The sequence below is a fragment of the Heteronotia binoei genome, chromosome 8 (genome assembly GCF_032191835.1).
Source record: "Heteronotia binoei isolate CCM8104 ecotype False Entrance Well chromosome 8, APGP_CSIRO_Hbin_v1, whole genome shotgun sequence".
In the NCBI taxonomy this organism is placed as follows: domain Eukaryota; kingdom Metazoa; phylum Chordata; class Lepidosauria; order Squamata; family Gekkonidae; genus Heteronotia; species Heteronotia binoei.
The window spans coordinates 91,649,325-91,665,011 of NC_083230.1; the positions used below are offsets into that span (position 1 = coordinate 91,649,325).

The window sequence follows — 15,687 nt, forward strand, 5'->3', positions numbered from 1 at the left end:
TTCCTGCCTTCTAGACTTTAAAAGTCAGTGAAACTCAGAAACTTATGCTTGAGTGTTTAAGCAGAAATTGAAAAGAAAGCCTCTCTCCTTAAAGTTGTAAAAGACTTTTTTGTATAGCAGAAACACTTGTTGGCAACAAATTATATGGAGATAGTGTGATTACAATGTTACCTCAGTTTTATCAGTTCACCTCATACATCCTACTAATCCCTAGTTCCACCTGACCTTTTCTCCTCTAAATAAAGTAAAACATATTGTTTATTTTGAACTTTCAAAGGCCTCTTGTGTGCCATATCAGAAGCTGAATATAAGAAGGTGATTTTGTGTCTTTGCTGGTTTGGCCTCTCTGTGTATGTATGTATCTATCTATTGGCCAAGCCTAGGGAATTTTACCATATAAATAAAAGTTACTGAGTGGGCCTAAAACTAATTACTACCCAACCAAGCGTATTTACTAGGGCTAACATTTTGCAAGTAAATTTGTGTTAAGAGTTAAGTGGTATATGTTTTTCCTAATAATTTCTTTTCAGTTTAATTGTTTTTATCCTATTATGCAATTAATAGAAACTTTCCAAAATTTAGGAGTTTAAGAATTTTTGATGTTATTTGTTGTCTTTTCTGTATGCTGTGTGAGTTTCTTTTAGCATTTTTGTTAATTTTTTCTTTATAAATTATACTGTCTGTCCATTAAAATACAAGTCCAGTGGCACCTTAGAGACTCACAGACATTACTCCAGCATAAGCCTTCATAAGTCAGAGTCTACTTTGTTGGGCTGAATGCCTTAAAGACACTGAATTTTAAAATAAAGAAGTGTTTTGTGCTAAAACAAAAGCTTGTTTTATATGTTGTTCTAGGCTGTGTGCCAACTTTGAATATTTCAAGAATGAACTTTATAAATTGTGTTTTCAAAGCATAGTGATCAGCAGGATTCTACTTTCCCCCACCATATTACCTTAGGGGCCAGTGTACCCTTACATAGTTTATTCTTTCAGTCTGTGAGTTGAGTGGAGCGCTGTTGAGTGCAGTGACTTGAGTGAAGTGCTGTTATCTTTGGGACTTTTCTCAGCTTCAGACTACAACCCCCCACTGTAGGGTGAAATCTATCTGCTTTTCAGCAGTGGGTATTATGCCACTTTTGAAGCAGTTGCAATGAGAAGTCTACAGAGGCAACTTTCTGTTTCATCTGTTTGCTACAGTGATCTGAAGGGCCTCTGGAGGAGCTGGCCCCAGGTCAAGATGGGTATAAATACGTTTTGTGTTCTTTATGCAGTGTGCCTCTGTTCTGTGGATTATAATTGAAGCACAGAAATCTATTTTTGTGCTATACCCACAACACAATAGTACACTTGCTTGTGCAAGAATCTCTCTGTGGTTAAGGCACCCTCCTTTCTTCTCAGAATCCTTTTGAGTTTGTTAGGACCACTTTATTCCAGGGCCTGGTCTGTGCACTGTGTTGCAGGGAGAATGAAGAGATGGCCACAGGCATCACTGTAGGCTGTACTGTCAACACATTCATTCAGGATCCCTATAGATTAGCTTGAAATCTTTTTTCTGTTCTGATGTTATAGACCTTTCAGTTGCTCTGTATTCTGCAGAGGAACCTTACTAAATTATGAACAGACTCAGCTAAGGAAAATAACTCAATAGGATATCAGCACTGTCAGAGTAATTAACTTCTATAAAATGTGCTGATTGTGGTTCTTATGGGTAAACTGTGGTTCAGGAGTAAACTGGACATCATAATATGTGGGCATAGTCATAAAAAAAACCAAACAGAAAATGGGGACAATTTAATAGAGGATACCACACATATTGCTTTTAAAACTTCTAAAAATGCAGAAAAAATTCTTGACTGTCTCCTGCTCATTGAAACAATTGATACAATTGTTACTGTGAGTGGATGATGATGGATTCCTGCTGTTCACTTTCGGCATACTGAAATATTGTGAACAATTCTTTATTACCAGAACTAAATTATGTTTTGCCATTGTTAGAATTTACTTATAGATGTAAGAATAACTGTATTAGGAACACTGCACACATGTAACCTTTCAGATTTGTAAAATTCTACATTAATTACAAAATAACTTTTAGATTGCTTATGAAAGTTAACTTGTATGGTAATGAAGAATTCTGGCAATGCTTTATGTGGGCCATTGGTTTATGTATCAAGAAAAATGTAGAGTTGGGTTGCCAATTTCAGGTTGGGATATTCCTGGAAATTTGGATTTGGAGCTCAGGGAGGGCAGAGTTTGAGGAGGGGAAGGGCTTCAGCTGGGTATAATATTATTGAGTCCACCTCCAAAGTAGCCATTTTCTACAGGGAATTTATCTTTATAGTTTGGAGATCAAGCTGTAATTCTCGGAGATCTCCAGGCCCCACATGGAGGTTGCCAAACCTCATCTTGCCATCTTCTGGGCGTGGAACAGGGGTCATTGGGGGTGTGGGAGAGACGTATTTGTGAATTTCCTGCATTGTACAGGGGGTTGGACTAGATGATTCTGGTGGTCGCTCCCAACTCTGTAATTCTATGATCTAGAAGCAAGAACTGACAGTGCAGTCATAAGTGGAATTACATACCATTCTAAGCCCATTGACTTCAGTAAATTTAGAAGGGTATGGCTCTGCTTAGTATTGCCCTGTGAGTATTCATTCTTCAGCTGTGAGAAAGCCATGCAGTCTTTTGAAAATATCAAGTGGTTGCCATAGTTTTCAGAAAGGAAAATAACAGTCCCGAGGCTGTCATCTGAAAGTTGCTTGGAGACAAGTGTAACTGAGAAGAATGGGAATAATTTCTGAAGAACTATGAAGAGCAAAGGAAAGCATTTGATATTTTAAAATAATGAGACTTCAAAATTAGCTTGTAAAATATTTCCTCCATATATAATACATAACATAATGTAATGCTCTAGCAATAAGAACCTTTTGGGGGTCCCTGGCCCAAGAGAGGTCCAGCTGTCTCAACTAGGGCTAGGGCCTTTTCGGCCCTGGCCCCCTCCTGGTGGAACTCTCTGCCTGAGAACATCCATGCCCTATGGGATTTGTTATCTTTCCACAGGGCTTGCAAGGCAGAGATGTTCCACCAGACATTTGGTTGAGGACAGCAACAGTTTGGCACTCTCATACCTTCCCCCCCACATCACCTAGGGGTTGGTGGGTTTAAAAAATTTTCTGCATCATTTGTACATTGTAATAATTTGCTGCTGATGTTTAATGTTACTTTAATTTTTATTATCTATTGTACATATTTATGATGAGCTTTTTAGGGAAGGACAGCCAACAAATTGGATTTAATAAATAAATAATAAAAAATAAATAAAATGTATTCTAATAACATTTTTTTCTCTTTTAGATAAATATTATTATATATCTCCTTTAGTTGGTGCCTTTTTCTTGGCTCTGACTCCTATGTGGATTGTAATTGCTGCTAAACATCCAGCTACAAGAACTGTCCTCCATTCAGGGTGGGAGCCTGTTATAACTGCTATGGTCATAAGCAGGTAAATATCTTGCATCACAGCTGAGTACAAGAAAAATATTTGGCGGAAAACTTGCTTGTTTCTCTTATAGTTGTATGTAAGATGTTAACACATAGTCATACGAGAGACTGCATTTATCCTTATATTATATTACAGTGTGGAAGGAAATGCATATCCCTGCTAATTGTATGGAACATTCTACCAAAGTTTTGTACATTTGAATTTCAAGGTATCTTAAAGGGGACTACCGTCTAACACTTGAACTTACTTGAGAATTATCCAAGGCTTTCATCTTCAGATGGGAGGCAAATCACTACTCAGCCTCCTCTGTGGTGGCTTCTGAGCTTGAGAATTCTCTCTCTGGGGAGATTTGCCATCACTGGAATCATACTCATATCACCCAATGACCTGAGCTTTCAACAGGAACTGTTTTTATGAGCTTTTACTGCTTCTGGAATCCTGAATGTATACTGTAGATTGATTTTTACCCCCCCCCCCCCCACACACAAACTAGTGGTTGTGAATTTAAACTTAAGCTGTAAGTTGTCTTGCAGACTTCTAGGAAATAGTATTTTGTTTAAATACATAAATTATTAAGGGCACCTATAAACTTTGTTCATTGAAATCAGTGGGTTTTTAATGTACTTAGCTTTGGTTGAATAATGTCTAAATGTTTTATTTGTGTGCCTTAGTAGGGATGCCTTAGTAGGGATGCTGGTTTGCATGCTGTCAAAGACAAAGTGCCTGTTTTGTTTATATTTTTTTCTGAAAGTAATAAGCATTTAATATAGCTGAAATTAACAATCCATGGGCAGAAATTATAACTGTGTAAAGTTTCCATAGTTTATATATATGTTGTAAATAATGTGTTTGTAGAGTTTGTTTTGCATACTACTTGACTGTACCTGAAATATTGAATTCTTTTTCAGTATTGGTGGCCTTATTCTGGACACAACTGTATCTGATCCTAATTTGGTTGGGATTGTTGTTTATACTCCTGTAATCAATGGTAAGACCAACACAGGATTTCTTAAAATTGCTGTGGCTCAACACATGCTACTTAGATAAAAGGCCAAACAGAGACATAGTGGGTGGATATCTACTGCTGTAAAGTCAGACTATAATTTTAGAGTAAAAGTAGTTCTTGGTTGTGTGTTGTCACAGTGGAGAAAGAGTGACTTTAAAACGATCGTGGTTTTATGTCTAGACCCCAGCTAGAGGTTTTAAAATATCTTCATTAAAATGTGTATTTATATCCATCTAAAGAGTTGCAAGATTAGAAGAGGCCTGTGTTATCATTCTGGTGTTTTTGTTTGTGGCAGCACAATCTGTCAGTATACCTGATTTTGTCCCCTGCCCCCCAGCAATGAATCATTCAAGCAGGTCACGTACAGCTCCCATTCTCATTTCATGTACACTTTATTAAATAGAAGATGTTAACATGTCAGAACATAGTGCATTAAAATAGCTCTACAAACACTCTTGATGGATGAAAGAATGAAAAAGTGTCGACTCTTTGTACATTCACATACGTTTTAAAGATACATGGATTTCTATTTTGAAAAGTTCCCAGATATTTAAATCCAAATATTTCCTAGAATCTTGTTAAAGGATCCTGTAAGTCTGTAAAGTTGCCAGCTCTGCATTGGGAAGTATCTGGATATTTTTGGGATGGAGCCTGAGAAGGAAGGGGTTTGGGGAGGGGAGTATAATGGAGTATAATGCCACAGAATCCACCTCGCAAAGTGACCATTTTTTCCAAGTGAACTGGTCTCTGTAGTCTGTAGTTCAGTTGTAATAGTGGAAGATCTCCAGCCACCAACTGGAGGTTGGAAACTGTGGCGAATAGTGTAATATTGGGTGGATATCTGTCAAGGCATGGTTTAGTTTTAATGTTAATGTTCTGTTTTCTAACTGAATTTTAATTACTTAATGGATTTTATTGTGTGATTTTATGATGGAACCTGCCCTGAGCCTGCATGTGGGAAAGGCGGAATATACATGAAATTAAATAAATACTTTCATGCCTTAAAATGTTACATTATTAGAACTATTTTATACCCTGACACTTGCTGTTCTTTGGCATACGATTTAGTAAAGGATTACTATCAGTAAATTATTGATTCAATCCTAAAAAGAGTTATATCCTTCTAAGACGGTTGACACCATGCCTGCTTTTGAGTAAACTGTGTTGTCTTGTATAAGGGTTTTATTTAAGAAAAAAGCATGAAAGCCACATTTAAAATAAATAAATGCCATATATTATAATCTTCCTTCCCTGAAATCTTTACTGGTGCTTGGTACTGCTTCTTTCCCACAGGATTAGTCTGTGTTTTGGTGTGGCAGAGTTGTTCTGTAAGACATTTTCTTCTTAGCAGTGGCGTAGGGAGGGGGGGCGGATCGCCCCAGGTCTGGGGGATCTGGGGGGCCCCCGCATTGCCAAGGGGGGTCCCTCCCCTCCCCGGCAGGGCTCCGGAGTGTCGCGCAGACCTTCCGGCCACAGTCCCAGCTCGGGGCGGGGGAAGCGGCGTCCGACCCTCGCCTGCTCGAGGCTTCTCCTGCTGCTCCACGTGCCGCAGGCAGCAGCAGGAGGCAGAAGGCGGCGGCGGGCAGGAGGAGGAGGAGGCGGCGGCGGCGTTGCGCGCCCAGTGGCCGCATCCCCACGCTCGGCAGCAGCGCCCCGGAGCTCTCCGGCCCCCTCAACTCCCAGGCGCCGACGACTCAGCCGCTCCTGGCCCCGGCCGCGGCGGTGCACCAGAAAGAGGAACTTCGGGCGTGCGTGAGGCAGGCTGCGGGGGCGGAGGGATGTGGGGAGGGCCGCGCGCCGCTCGGCGTCTTAAGGCAGGGAAGCCCCTCCCCTCCCCTCCGCCACACACATAGGGGGGCCCACATAAATCTTGCGCCCCAGGCCCCCGAAGCCCTAGCTATGCCCCTGCTTCTTAGTCCTTTTTTGCAACCTGAATATGCAACATAGGCCTTCTACTGGAAATGATAGCCCATGCAAAGACTGCCTCCAGTTGGGGGGTGGCAGTGATCAGCATTGTGATGTCAACATTGGTGTAAGATGGAGGGGAAGGTACAATGTCAATACAAATCTGCTGTTTTTGACAGCAGCTCTGTGATTCTTATACTTCTGTCTTTGTAGCTGCTATTCAGTTTCTTTTTGCATCTTCTTTCACCCCTTCATGTCGGCATGTTTGAAAATAATTATATTTTTCTCAGGTTTCCCCACAGATCAGGCTTACATATTTAAAAGCTGCATTTCCATCTTAGGAGTACTTCATGGGCACATTGCAGCCATTATTTTGGAAATTTTAGGATTTGTTTTTCTAAGCCATCCTTTGTTCTAGTCTAGCAGCTTTTATTTAAAGCTGAGTATCTTGATTATACTCATAAGCCCAGGAACTGTGGTTTTAAGAAAAATGCCAAGTATCTCAAGCCTCATACTAAAATCACATATTTGGCATCACTGCCTTTTCTCACTGTAGCCTTTTAAAGACCTTAAAAGACTACCGTATTATCACAGTCACTCCTTGACTCAGGAACAAAGGGCTGCGCTGTTTGAGCATGAAATGATACAACCCACTTTATTTATGTCTGCAGATTTTTAAAGTGCCGTATATTCAGATGGAAAACAAAACATTACCTCCTTTCATGACATAAAAGCAAGTTCATTGAACATGGTTTCTGCAGCACTGCTGACATGTTTAAGAGCCATGACCAGCCACTATGGACAGTATTACAGTAAATGGACCTGCTCTGACTTGGTACAAGACAACTTATCTCTTCCCAGTAGGGCTGTCTGTTATCTGGAAGCATCCCATTAAGCCTCTGTTAAAGGAGTAAGATTTTTTTCCCTCCAGTTTTTGGGCAACACTGCTTCTTAGAAACACAGTGTGGTATGGTAGTTGAAGTGACGTATTAGGATCTGGGAGAGGTTTTAAAATTATTATTAGTTAAAATATTTATTAGCCACCTTTCTTGCTTGCAGAGCTCAAGGCGGCGTACAACATGGATAAAATGTATGAAAAACATAAAAAGCTTGTACATGTAACCAAATGCAGTCCTACATAAAACCATTTCCCCCCCTCTTATTGGCAGGTCCCAGATACTTCAGGAAAGTAGGTCCCTCTACTGTGGTATAGGGTGGATTCCAAACAATTTTGTGGGGGCCATTATATGATTAGACCTGAGATGTATTGTTGGCCTTCCCTGCCCAGATTTTCTGTTGAAGTTCCTCTTGATTGAATAAGTACCTCTTCTCAGGGCTTTTTTTGTAGAAAAAGCCCAATTCATTTGCATATTAGGCCACACACCCTGACACCAAGCCAGGCAGAACTGCATTCCTGTGCATTTCTGCTCAAAAAAAGCCCTGCCTGTTCTTACAAACCTTAATTTAAATGTTTATTCCACATCCCAGTAAATTTCTAACTTTTCTTGGTGGGGTGATATGTATGTAGAATGTATTAAACAAACTTTTATGAGGTGGTATGGAATAGATTCCAAACCATTTTCTGATTAGACTTGGGATGTATTGTTGGCCTTCCTTGTCCTTTTTTCTGTTGTTGTTTCTTTTGATACAAGTCCCTGTTTTTACAAACTTTACTTTTAAAGTTTATTCCACATCTCAGTAAATTTCCATTTTTTTTTATTGTGCAGTAATATGTATGTAGAATGTATTAAATAAACTTTCTTATTTTTAAAAAAATCTTCAACTGCCTCATAAAGATTGCAAGTGAAGGGGACAGGCATACCTTCCTGGGAAGACTGTTGGATAATAGTTGGGCTGGTGCTGAAAAGGTTCTCTCTTGTGTACCCACCAAACAAGCTTGTTTGATTGATGGGACGGTCAGGAGGGTCTTTCCCTGTGATTCATGCATTCATTCCTAGGCAGGAACATATGGGACAAGATTTTTTTTTCTTCCAGATACCCTAGTCCTAAGGTACAAAGGAGTTTGAGGGTCAAAACCAACTTCATGAATTGGGCTTTGGAGCAGATTGGTAGTCAGTGTAATTGCTGTAGTATCAAGGCCACATGCTCCTGATAGTTGGCCCTGACTAGCAGTCTAGCAGCAGCATTCTTCACTTCCAAACACTCTTCAAGGGTAGCCCCAAGTGGAATGCATTGCAGTAGTCCAGCATAAATGTAACTGACTCATGAATCACTGTGACTAGATCTGACTGAACAGGAGATACCACTGATGCATCAGCCAAAGCTGAAGAAATGCTTGAGGAAAAGGTTTTCCAAGGAAACTGCTGTATTAAGTAGCACTCCCAAGCAGTGAACCTGACTCTTCAGGAGAAGAGATCTGAAGTACAAATACAAGGAAGGCTTTGTTTGTAGAAACCACTGGTCAGCTCAGTACTCTGAGCATTTGTTTATTTATTTGTTAACTTCATTTTTGCATGCCTTTGTCCCCAGTCAGGACCCAGTCATTCCCCTCTCCTCCATTTTATCTTCACAACACCTTTGTGAGGTAGGCCAGGCTTAGTGTGTGTGACTGGTCACCTAGCACATTTCCATGGCAGACTGGGAGTTTGAAACTTGGTTCCCAAAGCCTAATCTGACACTTTAACCACTATACCATACTGGCATTGTTCATTTTTGCTGATAGTCATTATTTTGCTGACATAAACCAGATATGAGCTGTGAGAGATTCTGGGCAATTAGGAAAAAATGATTTTAATTAGAGCAATTACAAAACAATGGTTTTAATTGAGATTTAAATGCATGTTTCTTCCCAGATGACTGTTAAAAAGCTGGCACCATTTTACAGTGTCCTGAGGGGTACACCACAATACATATAAATCAATTCATAAAGCATGCATTTGTGAGGTTTATATATTTTATTAAGTTCTGAGGGATTTGAAAGCCTCTTAGGCCTTCATACTGATAACTTTTTCATGTGACTACAGCTGAAGCTTTCTCAAGGAGGTCATTCAGTCACTAAAGATTTGTACAAACAATTTGGTCTATTGACAACCTGTTGTGTGTGCATGCTAATCTCCACTGCATGTATCTCTTTAATGGCTTTCTGCAGCTCTTAGTGAGGTGATTAGTCTGTTGAACAGCCCAGGTAATTCAACAAACATGTTAGTGGAAAAGCTATTACAGGAAACAAATTGTCTATTAGGGAAGGAAAAATATCTCTCTGCTCATTGAAGGCGTATACCTCAAGATCAAATGACTGAAAATAATTTCAGTCCTGTAACTTGCAACCCTTTTAAGAACAGAAAACATAATTTGAGAGACTCTGTAAGGTGCTGGAAACACCAGGGTTTCATTCTGCCTGTTTGTTTTGCTGGTAATAGCCAGATCAAATGCTAATTAGAAATATAGAGTGTTTCTTGAATTGTTTCTTTTTCTTTTCTTGCTGCAGCCAGAGAGGTTCCAATTTATTTTCAAAGCAGCAGTAAGGTTGCCAGGCCCAATTCAGGAAATATCTGGAGACTTTGGGGGTCGAGCCAGGAGTAAGGTTATGGCAAATACGATTGAACTCTGAAGGGAGTTCTGGCCATTACATTTAAAGGGACCACGTTCCTTTTAAATGCCTTTCTTCCGTTAAAAACAATGGAGGATAGGGCACCTTCTTTTTGGGGCTCATAAAATTGGACCCCTGATTTCAATCTTTTTGAAACATGGGAGGTTTGAGGAGAGGCACCAGATGCTATGCTGAAAATTTGATGCCTCTACTTCAAAAAATACTTTCCCCCGAGCCCCAGATACCCACCAGGTCCTTCCTCCAGGGAGCGTCTTGCAAAACTTGCAGTATATGTGTGGAATTCATGCACAATTGGAACGCTGCTGCCTCCATCTGGTCAGCAAGTTAATCTGGGACACAATTAACTTGCTGACCAGATGGAGGCAGCAGCGTTCCAATTGTGCATGAATTTGTGAAAGAACTGAACATTTTCTACACATATACCGCAAGTTTTGCAAAATGCTCCCTGGAGGGAAGGACCTGGCGGTCTGAAACAGGCTTTACTAGTGGTCCGTTGGAGCTCTTCTGATGATGTTTTGGACTATTTGCACAATGGTGTATATATGTGCATAAATATGCACATGCAGTATGTAAAATTATGAGGTTGCTGAAATGCACTCTTTTCCTTGTATGAATTATATTTTCTAATAGCATTCTACACAGAGTGGTTTGTTTTATTTGGTTGCAGCTTCATTCCTCTGTGTAGCCTATTGTGTATTTTCACCCAACTGAGGAATGGCAACCCTGAGTAGCAGTGCAGGGAAAGGATAATTTACCCTTCTTTCTTGGGATACGTTCCCAGTTTACAGATCTGCTGGGAATTTGTGAATGGTTTTGTCTCTGAGATACAGTCTGTCATGCATGACAACAAGGGATCCCAGCCTCTAGGTGGGACCTAGGGATCCCCTGGAATTACAGCTCATCTCCAGACAACAAACATAATTTCCCTTGGAGAAAATGGATGCTTTGGAGAGTGGATTCTATGGCATTGTACCCACTGAGGTCCTTGCCCTCCCCAGGCTACACCCCCAAATCTCCAGTAATTTCCCAACCTGGAGCTGGCAACCCTGCTGTCCTGCTGGGGACCTGACAACCCTAACAGCAAGGGTGAGTGGGTGCTAAACATACATCTTCTCCTGTGAGAAGAATAACAACTTGGGAAAGAGAATTTGATTCAGGAAGTGGCTGCTTCTTCTTCCTGCGCTGTGGCAGCAGTAAAAAAGCCTTCCACCCCACATCTGAACTAGAGTGAAATATACAAAAGCACTTATAGAAAGTCATTCTGCATCATTTCTAGTTAGAGTCACAAGGAATTATGTGGACTGACCACTAACTTTTTCCTAGGTTTCTCAGTATATTCCCCCATGTTTCTTGCTGTTTAAGAAAATGGCATTGTGCATGTTTTCATAAGTCTACCAACTTGCAGGGCTTTACATTTTTAGTTGAAGTCTGCAGTTAAAAAGAAAATCAATTCAAATCAAATGTACAAAGTTCATTTCCCACCATCACGATGATGGCTGTCATTGCTTTGTCAGGAACGGCTCCTACAGGGGAAGCGGCCCATTTCAGTTTGCAAGAAAAAATTAACAGAAGCAAATGTATTGCTTCCTTGTTGCTCTAGAAATATTGAAGATACTGGATAATATGCCCCTTAGCATGTAGTCACTAGGTGCATTGATGACTAGTAAGGATTTCTCCATTTTTGGTTACATTTGCATCCCCTCATTTCTCCAAAGAACTGAGAAGCATTGTTTTAGTTCAAAACTAACTCTGTAAAGGAAGTTAGACTGAGAAAGTATCCCAGTAAATTTCCCAGTTGAGTACAATTTTGAAGCTGCGGTGCCATATCCAAACTCAGCACTGTACCATGTGGGTATTTCATGTCTTGCTGGTATCTGTTAGGGTGCTGGCAATCTGATGTAAATTATAACTTGTTCCTGTTTGGTAAGGCATCTCTGTTCCTGCATGATGCCTCACCTGCTGTTGGCACCAAATAAATAGAAGAATGAGTAGTCATAGGCTGGCAACATCTTAAAGCTAAAGCATTGTGTATGTGGGGGTACTTTTTGCTTTCTAGCAAACATCAAACACTAGGTAGGTAACCTTGTTTTCAAAGTTATATAGTTTTGTTAATCTAGTTTTGTATCATTATATATAAATAATGAAATTTTCTTTTGTTTTCTGTCATCTAGGTATTGGTGGTAATCTAGTGGCAATTCAAGCAAGCAGAATTTCTACGTATTTACATTTGCACAGTGTTCCTGGAGAGTTACCAGAAGACGCCAAGGGTTGCTATTACCCTTGTAGGACATATTATGGCACTGGTATGTGTGCTATGACTGTTATCATTTTCATCTTTCATCTGATATATTCACCAAACACCTAATTTATTATTAAAGCAAACATTATTACTTTAATTATAAGGACCATTCCCCCAATTATTCCCTTCCCGAAATCTCCACTGCATTGCCAAGAGGCAAAGAGGTTCTTTTCCATTAAGGGTTTTGAGGGCAATAAACTCACCAGTAGTAAAGGAAAATAGTTTTATTGAAATCTCTGTAGTCACAAGAATAAAACAGAGAATATACACATGCCCCTTCTGCTACAGGAACTTTGGCTCAGCTGGAGCAATGCTGAGCACATCATCTAACACCTGAAGTCCACCTGCTGTCATTCTTTGGGCTTCCGATAGCAGAAGGGGTGTGGGTGTGGACATATTCTCTGTTTATTCTTGTGAATTGTTGATATCTCATTGCTATAGAGATTTCAATAAAACTGTTTTCCTTCACCATGGGTGTGCTTATTGCCCTCAGATCTTTCAGTGGGAAAGAACCTCTTTGCCTCTTGATAGAACATCCACACATAGATGTGAAATTTCATTTCAGCTGAGTAGGGATTCCTAAGTGGTATAGCAGTAATACCTTTATTAGGACAAACCAGAATCACCAAGCAGGGCCATAGATACAGTCCATAAACTCAGTCAGGAAATCCACAGTAACTCATGGTTGAAAGCCTACCTCAGAATCTCTCATTGTATCAGAAATCCCAAAAGTTCACTGGTTGCTAAATCTCTGAAAACTTTTAAGCATTTCTGGAATCTTTTCATCAGGGATAAAATATGACATCATTAGCTTCAGTATATTTCTTTTCACCCAACTTCAGTTAACTGATGTGCCCTTTTAATAATAACATCAGTGTGGCTAGCTCTGGGATGGCCAAATTTAGTTAATGTAAGAGCCACATAGAATAAATGTCAGATGTTTGAGAGCCACAAGACATGAACAAATATTACACATGCCTTTATTAAAACTCTTAATACTTTCTTTGACAAAAAGATAAAATACATATGTATGCATTTTTCAACATGACCATGCTAGAAGGCGATTTAAAAAAATAAATATGGGAATAACAGTCTCCATAAGACCAACATAGGGAAAGGTTAGAGAATTATTTTTTGGCACCAGTGGGAGAAAGAAACACCCATGTACCATATAAATCACTGACCACCCTTTGCATCATTGTGTATCTCTCTTAGTCTTGACACCAAGGTTAGTAAATACAAGTCCTACAAGAGCTATGGAACCCTGTGCAGGCCTCTTTAATTCTGCCCCTCTTTCCAATGGCTTCCTCAGTTTTTGCACTCTTTTCTCTCACTCTGTGTCGCCAGGTGACCTCTGTGATGGAGGAAAAGAGTTTGCAAACCTGCCTATTTCCCCCTCCTTCTCCACTTCACATGCTGCAGAAATAGTTGCCTACCTATGGGTCAGCACTCAGAGGCTGACTGAGGTCCTGATGCTAAGCATGCTTACTTGAGTGTAAGCCTGTTCCTCCTCAGCCTCCAGGAGCTACACAATACATGTGAAAGAGCTTTATGTGACTCTGAAGCAAATAAGTTTGATTATTTTACATACATTTTAAAAATTCCATTTCCATTATGTATGGGAATGGGAGGCCTTAAAATCAAAATGTATTAGACCTTTTTATCAAAAGAAAATACTAGTTATTTTCCCAGCTGCAATTTACCTCTTGTTTGTGCATTATTGTTAATTGAAAACACCTTAATCGTTAAAGGCTCTGAATTGATCAATGTTGTTGTTTATTTTTAATTCCAGATGTAAATAATAAATCAGCCCAAGTCCTTCTACTCTTGGTGATTCCTGGACACTTAATTTTCCTGTATACTATTTATTTAATGAAGAGTGGTCACACGTCATTGACTCCCATCTTTGTAGCGGTATATTTGTTTACAGCTCTTCTCCAGGTAAGGATCAGACAGCCTGTAACTATTATTGCTCACTTGCAGAGAACATTATATCGGAAGCCTTTTTTATTTATTTATCTATCTATCTATTTATTTGTGTGTGTGTGTCTGTAAAGTCATGGCTGACTTCTGGCAACCTCTAGTGGGACTTGGACATTTCAGAGAGGTGGCTTGCTGGCCTGCCTCTCTGTCCTGGCCCCGGTATTCCTTGGAGGTCTCCCATCCAAGTACTTGCCAGGGTCAGTCCTGCTTAGCCTCTGAAATCTGACAAGGTTGGGTTCCTGGACTATCTAGGTCAGGGCCAGAAGCCTTTTTTAAAACCACCCCACCCCCAAGATGGAACAATCCAATATTCTTTCTCATGAATTAGTCTGTTGTTCTCATCTTTTGCTTTTTATTTCCCCTCCCCTAACTTATGGTCATAGCATTCAATTTACCATTCCATTTATTTTGTAGCTGAATTTTGTATTTCTTGCATACATGTAGTTTTACAAAAGGCTATTGTTGAATTTTAAAACTGTATTGAAAAAAATAGTCCATCAGGGAATTTTCACATTTCTCCTTTTCGGTCTAGCTTAGGGGTGTCAAGCATGCAGCCCACAGGGTGGATCCAACCCACGCAGGGCTCAAATCTGTCCCCCAAGCAACTTCCTTCTCCTGCTTCCTTTTCCAGGGCTGCTGCTGCAGCCACAGCCACACTGTAGCTTGCTTTTTTCCCTGCTCCCTCAGTGGCTCTTTGCTTCCTATTTCCTGTTTTCTGCCTTTTGCATCCCTCCCTCTTTCCCTCCCCCCTCTCTCTTTCTCTCTCATACACACACATGTGCATGCACACACACACAGGCACATAGAGAGCTCCATAGCTGCTTCCTGCTTTGTGTGGGAGAAATATAAAGACAAGCCTCTCTCTCTCACACACACACACAGAGAGCTTCTGCTTCCTTCTCTGGGGCTGCTTCTCTTTTGGGGAGGAAGGGAGGGGAGAAAGAGACAGAGAGAACAAAGTGAGTCCCATGACAGCAGCTTCCAGACCAATGTTTTATTCCAGCTTTTGTGCACAAGCAGGTCTTTTTTTGTAGAAAAAACCCAGCAGGAAGTCATTACATGTTAGGCCACACCTTGTGATGTTCAAAATTGTGTAACACAGGGCTTTTTGTAGAAAAAGTCCAGCAGGGACTCGTTTGCATATTAGGCCACACCCCTTGACACCTAGCCAACAGGAACTGCATTCCTGTGCATTCCTGCTCAAAAAGAGCCCTGTGCACAAGGACACTTCTTCCTCAGAAGAGAGGGAGGGAGGATGGCGGGCTGGATTCTTCTGACAAGCACAATTTACACTGAGGATATTATTTGGCTTATTCTGAAAAGTTTTTTTAAAAGATTGGATTTCTCTGTTCTATCTGGATTTTGATTTCTTTCAAAAAGACCTTCATTAGGAATTAGAACACTTGGATTGGTCCTTATAT

The 15,687-nt window shown here is 40.3% G+C and overlaps 1 protein-coding gene across 1 annotated transcript in view; it reads left to right on the forward strand.

Annotated features, from left to right (window-relative positions):
• The window catches only part of SLC41A2 (solute carrier family 41 member 2), a 57,499-nt gene that overhangs the window by 33,063 nt on the left and 8,749 nt on the right, over positions 1 to 15,687 (forward strand). The window contains exons 7-10 of the mRNA XM_060245585.1: positions 3,355 to 3,502; positions 4,411 to 4,490; positions 12,156 to 12,287; positions 14,076 to 14,224. Coding sequence (XP_060101568.1) covers positions 3,355 to 3,502; positions 4,411 to 4,490; positions 12,156 to 12,287; positions 14,076 to 14,224 — 509 coding nt within the window. The remainder of the gene's footprint in view (positions 1 to 3,354; positions 3,503 to 4,410; positions 4,491 to 12,155; positions 12,288 to 14,075; positions 14,225 to 15,687) is intronic.